This window comes from Arachis ipaensis, chromosome B07, assembly GCF_000816755.2.
Source record: "Arachis ipaensis cultivar K30076 chromosome B07, Araip1.1, whole genome shotgun sequence".
In the NCBI taxonomy this organism is placed as follows: domain Eukaryota; kingdom Viridiplantae; phylum Streptophyta; class Magnoliopsida; order Fabales; family Fabaceae; genus Arachis; species Arachis ipaensis.
In genome coordinates, this window is record NC_029791.2 from 63,993,258 (window position 1) to 64,000,826 (window position 7,569).

General features: G+C 33.1%; 1 protein-coding gene across 2 annotated transcripts; it reads left to right on the forward strand.

Moving 5' to 3' along the window:
- On the forward strand, positions 1,617-5,049 carry LOC110264635. Of its 2 annotated transcripts, none has more exons than XM_021106749.1 (4): positions 1,617-2,144; positions 3,086-3,160; positions 3,397-3,824; positions 4,829-5,049. In XM_021106749.1, the coding sequence occupies exons 1-3, from the start codon at positions 1,980-1,982 to the stop codon at positions 3,529-3,531; spliced, it is 375 nt and encodes a 124-aa protein (XP_020962408.1). In that variant the 5' UTR covers positions 1,617-1,979; the 3' UTR covers positions 3,532-3,824; positions 4,829-5,049. The 2 variants fall into 2 exon arrangements, with proteins under 2 accessions (XP_020962408.1, XP_020962409.1); XM_021106750.1 differs by lacking the exon at positions 4,829-5,049 and adding an exon at positions 4,618-4,765.

Consider the following 7,569-nt stretch of genomic DNA (forward strand, 5'->3'; position numbering starts at 1 on the left):
TGGGTTTTTAAGAAAAGATTTTTTTAAATTATCGTTTTTTTTCAAAAGATCTTATAAAAAAGTAAAAGTAATTTTATGTTTAGATAACACATACAAAAAGATTTTTTTATTTATCGTAAAGTGTAGCTTCTCAAAAAAGATTTTTTTATTTTTCTAGTACTTTTATTTTTACTATTAGAAATTTACCAAACATGCTAAAAAATAAAAAAAATTCATTAAAAAAATTCTTTTTTTATCAACTTAATAGTGCACAAACAAACACTTAACGTCACAATAAATTGACTTTTCAAGCTTTATACGTCAAAAATTCGTGAAATCCGAGCGATACGGTTAGATTCCGTTTGACGAGATAAATTCAAATATACAGAAAAAATAATAATATAATAATAATATTTTTTATTATTCAATCAACAAAGCACCTTAAATAGTTAAATTTAGGATAAATTTAATAATATAATAACCAGATTTAAATTCAACCAATACTCTCTAATTAATTTCATTATATTAGCATACTTTAGAGGATACTCTAAGGTAAAGATAATCATAATACCATGCTATATTTAATGGTAATTTAGATATCTGTTCCAATAAAATAAAAATATGTAATAAAAAAATATTTTTAGTAATTATCTCCAAATCTTATTTTAATCCAAGCACTTTCTTTTTCTCTCCTCCTTTTTAATGCCACAGCTCCTCTCCCTTTTACACCTCCTACTTCACTTTTTTTTCCCTCACCCACATTGAAATCAATTGAGAAATGCAAGCACAAACCTCCATCAAAGAAAAATTTCATGCTAGGCCAAGGGAGAAAGGAAAACTCTTATCAAAATTCTAAACCGATTAAAATCTTCCTCTTGTCTTTCTCTTCATCCTCATATAAATTTTTTTTGAAGTAAATTGAAGTATAACCTTCCTTCTTGATCTTTAAAGTTTTGGCTCCTTTATATTCATGGAGAAAACTTCATGTTCTTGATATTCTTGTTTAGGAAATCCTATCTAAAGATCTCAAGGGGCAAGGAACCATCATTCTCAAGTTTCAAAGGTGAAACATATTTCCTTTTTTTTTTCCTTAACATAGGTTCGGCCAAGGTGCATCAAAGAAAATAACCATGTTTTGTTCTATTCCTTGTATAATCATGTTTTAGATATCCTAAAAAGCGCAAAACCACAAGCCTCAAGCTCAAAGAGTGAATAAAACTTTTTTTTTCCTTATGGTGCAATTTGGCTTTGATGGCCTTTATGTGTTTAAAAATTATTTAATTGAAATTTAGGAAAGGAAGTAGTCACTACAACATTTTTGGCCTAAGGTAACCCTTATTCGAAGCAACATTTAACAAAAGTTGCCTTAGATAGGCAAAGACAACATTTTTGATAAGTTACCTTTGAGTAAGGCAAAGATAACAAAATTTTTTGCCACCCATAAAAAGAGTTGTCTTTAATATCTAAAGCAACATTTATAAAATATTACAAAATAAAAACTTTAAGACAACATTTTTAAATAAAAAGTTAAAAACTAAAAAAAAAACTTTTAATCATATTCCCATCAATTATTTTTTCAATAAAAAAAATAACTTAAAACACAAAAAGGAAAAAAGAGCTTCAGTAGTTCCACTTCACGCACATACACAATCAAAAGCCCTAACCTTGCTCCCCTGCAACAACGTACACAGCATACCCTTTTTCCCCTTCCTAACGGCGATAGAAGTCAGCAGCATTCAATCGCACGCACTCCTCCATGCACGGCGACGGCGCGGTGCTCTCCTCGACGGGCATCGGCGCTCTCCTCGACGGGCATCGGCGCGGTGCTCTCCGCAATCCCTAACATAGCCACTGCAACAACGCACCCTTTCTCCCCTTGCTAACGGCGACAGCAGTGTTCAATCGCGGTGCACTCCTCCACGTATGGCGACGGCGCGGTGCTATCCTCGACGGGCGACGGCGGTTGGCTCTCCACATGCCCTAACATAGCCATTGCAACAATGCACAGACCCTTTCTCCCCTTCCTAACGGCGACAACAGCGCTCAATCGCGGTGCTCTCCTTGACGGGCGTGGGGCTCTCCTTGACAGGTGCGGTGCTCAATCGCAAGAAACCCCACTCCCTTCTCATCTCCTTCTCGTTCTTCCTCTGTTCCTTCGTTTCCAGGTATTTGAGAAAACTAATTTTGATGTTCTTTGAATTAATTCATTACAGTTTAGTTAGAATTTAATATTTAGTTAGTAAATTACTTTGTTGTTGTCTGATTTGCTGTTCTGTGATTTGTTGTTGTACAGATTATTATTACTATTTCTAAAAGTTTGTTATATATATATATATAAGAGCAAATAAAAATAAGTTTATAGAGTGATATAGAGATTGTTGAGCTGAGAAGCTAAAAGGCTGCGCAAATATTGTAAAACAATCTTGCTGTATAGGGCAACATTTGACTTGGTTCATGATACAAAAATGATTTTGGTGCATTCATATATTTTTTTAAGGACATAGATAGTCTACTCCTCATTTTAGGTTCGTACTATGTGTGTTTGCATTAGCAAATTAGTTATGATAAACCCGGAGAAATCTATGGAAGAGTTCCGAGCAGCTAGTAAAAAACTTGGTGATGGCGTGGGTGTAAAGTCTTTAATACAAAGCATGGGACTTGGAATGATGGCTGACCAGGTAGTTTCTGCTTTTAATTATGAGTGTTTCTTAATCTAGTGTTAAGTTCTAAGCATTTTTAGAGGCTAATAGTTTGCTGTATATATTACACCCCCTATGATAATCACATGAATAAATGTCTACATACTTAGCTTAGAATATTCTTCGTTACTATCAAAGTAAAACTCATATTTTGCTACTATTGACGGTTGCTAAAGGAGCAAATCAGGAATTGCTAAAACATCTTTGAAGATTCTTAAAATTGAGAAATTCTCTTAGAGTTTGGTAATATGAATCGCATTGTTTGTCTCGTCATGCAAGTTAGCAAACCATAATACTTTTATATCCATTTTAGTCCATGTTTCTTTCTTGTCTGCATTAGGATACAGTGACTCAATGTCGAATGTTGGCATAACATTCCTTTGTCTTCTTTAATGGAATTGCCAAAGTTAGGGGATTTGAAGCTGGAAGAGCTCCTGAGCACTCCTCCACCTGGAACAGATGAAATTGTTGCAATTTCTAAGGTAGGCTAGTTTCCTCTCTCCCCCCCTCCCCAAAAAAAAACCAAAGTAACATATGCTTTATGAAATACTAATCAAGTCAATATGCTTTATGAAATACATAGAACAATTAATCACTATTATAGCTTCCCCCACCCCCCCAAAAAAAACCAAAGTTTTGGCTTCAATGTAAAGTCTCTGCCATACAAAAGTTGACCTGTCGAGATATAAATGATGTTTCTTCCCTTGCTAACTTTCAGGCAATTATAAAGCTGGACAATGATGGATCTTTCTACATTAAAAACTTTGGCAAGACTTCAATATTGGTGAATAACAAAGAAGTGCAGACTGGTCAGTCTCAAAGACTACACTCCAATTGTTTGATCGAGGTATGATTCTATAGCCTGTTATTTCAGATTTGGTTATTCACTACAGAGGCTTCTGCTAAGGTGATTGATGGGAAGTCAGTGGCAAAGCAAATCAGAACTGAGATAACAGCAGAAGTCTGTAGGATGAAGATGCTATCGAAGTGACTCCTGGGTTGGAGATAGGAAAGACTCTCCAACTTATGTGCGCAAGAAGGAGGCTTGTGAATCTGTGGGAATCATTTCTTTTGAAGCTAATTTCCCCAAGGATTCCACAGAACAACAAGTGTGATCCTTCGGTTTATGGCGTCCTTTACCTTTTTGTATGCTTCTAAATCTCTTAAATGCAGTTCCATTTTTCTTGAATCCATAATAAGAGCTTTTTGTGCTATGCTAAGTTATATTTTAGTAGCGACTGTTTTCAAGTGCTTAGGAAACTATGTTAAACTTTCCAGACATGAAACTATGTGTCTTGTCCGACTTTAATTTAAGTTTAAGCTTATTTGTAAAAGTATTACATAATCAAAAACATATATAATCAAAATTTTAACTAAAAGTTAATAATAATAATTTAATTTAATGATAACAAGTAATAGTGATATCCACTTCTTCATCTATTGACTGAAAACAACTTTAACTTTTATAATGTATTATTTTTAGAGGCATTTTTAGAAAGTTGTTTGGAAGGAGTAAGGTGCTAAATTGATGTTGTTTTAACTTTATTTGTGTCTGATATTGTTGCTGATTTTTTCTATCTTGGTTCTGCATTTTGCATGAGTACTTGACAGGAGTTTCATTTTTTTGTAATAGGTTCCCCGGCCATGACTTCTAGTTTACAGGATTTTTAAAAAAACTTAGGTTAGTGGGGTTCTTAGAATTCATCAATTTGTTCTCAAAAATTGAAAAAGGCATTAGAATTTAGATGTATAACTTTTGAAAAAGGACAGGAAAAATTCCTAGAAGTAGAACTCCTCAAATTTTTATCATCAGAATCAATGTTGCATCAAATGGTACATTGAATTAAATCGGAAATACCCTATCATTTGTTTGGTTGTTTTCTAAAGTAAGAAATTCATGATTAGGTTTATCGTTATCTTCTTTCAATTGTCATTGCAGGTGACACAACCAACAAAATTGGGACCTATAACGTTGCCTTGTGTGCCAAATTTCACAACATACCTTTTTATGTGGCTGAACCGCTGACTTCAATTAATTTGTCACTTTCTTCCGGAGAAGAAATCGTAATCGAGGAGAGATCTCCGAAGGAGTTGTTGAACGTGCTTGGAGAGCAAGTTGTTGCCTCATGATATCTGTCACTTTTTTCCAGAGAAGAAATCGTAATCGAGGAGAGATCTCCGAAGGAGTTGTTGAACACACAAGGAAGGAGAGCAAGTTGCTGCCTCATGATAAATGTTAAAGAAATTTTGTTTCATATTGAGAAAAACATGTATTTCATTTACTTAAGTTTATTATTTATTTGACTTGTTAACAAGTATGTTAATTGACACTTGGAATACCTTTCTACATACATGCAATATATATTATTAGCTTATTCTCCCTACATTGATTAAATTGAATTTAAACATTGTTAGTGTGTGTTATATATCCTATAAATATAACAAAGGTAAAAAAATATATTGTTTTAGATATAAAAAAATAGAACTTAAGAAAAATTCAATAAGGTGTTGCTTTAGGTATTAAAAAGGGATAACTGCAAATAAATTTAAATAAGTGTTACTTTAGGTCGATAAAAAGGCAACTTAAAAAAATATGGACAAGTGTTGCTTTATGTATTAGAAAATACAACTCATAAAAAGGGTTGCCATAAAGTCTTTGTTTAAAGTGTTGTCTTTGGATCCTTTAAGGCAACCCTTATGTGCAGTTGTTTTTTTTTTTGTAGAAAAGGCAACGTTTCCTAAAGGTTGCTATAAAAAGGGTTCTCTTTGATACACAAAAGCGTTGCCTTAGACCAAAGGTAACGGCCGTATAGCCAACCCCTCAAAAAGCGTTGTGTTTTGTCAGAAAGTGTTGCCTTTGATCAAAGGCAACACTTTTTCTTATTATAGGCAACGTTTTTAAAAGGTTGTCTCAGCCTGAATTTGTTGTAGTGGGTTCTAAAACCTCCTAATGAGAGTGACTCATAAATTTGGAGTTAAGGTAAGGGTTAGGTTAAACTAAAAGATGTTATATGTGCTTTACTGATTAATGGATGATCTTGGTTGATGACTAATGAAATTGAGTACTTGAATAAATATTTGATAATGTTTAAATGTCATTGAAATGCTTGTATATGGATATGTGAATGAAAGTACCATGGCCGAAACAACATACTAAGAAAAAGCCTCATATTTAAACTTGTTTGAAAGCCTTTCTAAAGATAAAAAGAAAATATTGAAGTATAAAATTTTTTTTTGAAATGATACATAAAGAGATTTTTAAGAAAAGTACTAAATGATTTAAAGTGAAAAAGAATAGAAAAGAATTTAAAAAAAAGAATTAAAAGGGTTTAGAAAATAGTACTTTAGGAAGAAAATGTTAAAAATGAACAAGTGAAAAGAACTGAAAGGTAAAATTGGCCAAAAGGATAAAAAGAGACGAAAAATATGAATAAAGAAAGTTTTAGGGGAAAAAAGTTTATTTTTGTAAAAAATTTGGGACAAAAATATAATTAAAATGAGGTTTATGGGTAGCTATTTGATAAAAATAGGAGGGGTAATAGGAAAAATAAAAAGTAAAATGGTGTTTTAACAAAATATTGGAGTAAAATGGTATTTCGGATCATTAGGGATAAAAAAATGATTTTGTAAAAGTTCAAGAGTGAAAAAGTAATTTTGTAAAAGTTTAAGGGTTAAAAGATAATTTTGCAAAAGTTCAAAGACAAAATGATAATTTTGTAAAACTTTAAGGACAAAATTAGAATTTTGTAAAAGTTTAGGGACAAGAAGGTAATTATTTAAAAGTCTGAGGACATAAAGATAATTTTATGAAAAGGCTACATGCATAATGGTAATTTTGAGAAAAGACCGGGATGAAATGGTAAAGTGAGTAAAGAAAGGCATAATGATAATTTAAGATAGAGATAAAAGACTGAGAGATGAATAAACAGAAATTTGAAAAGGAGAAAGTGACAAAGAAAAGATAGATTGAGAACTGAGAAAAGAATAAAAGACACTAAATAAAAAATGAAAGACTGTGTGCCTAGCAAGATTGGAATCTTTCCTTTCTGCTTGTCCAGTGCTAACTCTATGTGGGAACGCCCACAGACTGATATACACTATTTTCAAGATATACACATAATTATAGCTTCAAGGTTTGCGACACAGACTGAATGTCAGACTGATGTGGGTTAGGCCATACGACATATGCAGACTGATGCATTTTGGAAGTCATATATGGAACTTGTTCTCAAGTAATATTGGGAGCGGGTAGGCAACTGACACATGAGCTCATGGCCTGCATAGGAATAAACATACATCATACTTGTTTGTAGTATAATTTTCTTGCTTTTGTGTGTTGTGTGTGCTTGAATGTGATTGTTGTATTTGGTACTTCAATGAAGTAACTGAGAAATGAATTATTAAAGATTGTAACTGAAAAATGATTGACCGTATACTAACAATGCAACCCTTAAACTAATTATTGACACACATATCCTTTTTGTGATACTCTGCTGGAACCTTATGTTCTCACCCTCTCTTTTTTCTCTTTCTCGCAGATTGAGACGAGAGTCATTTTCTATGAAGTGCCATAGTTATTTATGTACGAGAACCCAAAGTGGGGGAGTACTATAATCTAGGGAGAGCCTCACATGCGTATGTATATGTTACATTATTAACTTTTCTCGCACCCTCTGCTTAGTCCCGACTTTGACCGAGATATGTCGTACAAACTCCTTTTGTCAACAATGTGTCCTTGAGGTGTGCATCACCTTTTTCCTCCTAAACTGCTTAAATAGGTAGCACTTGAGCCTAACTTTGATGATGATTACCAACTTGAGCTAGGGAAATATCACCCTGAGCCACCACCTGTCACAAATGTTCCACCTGTTCCTAAACCCCCTTTATAGCC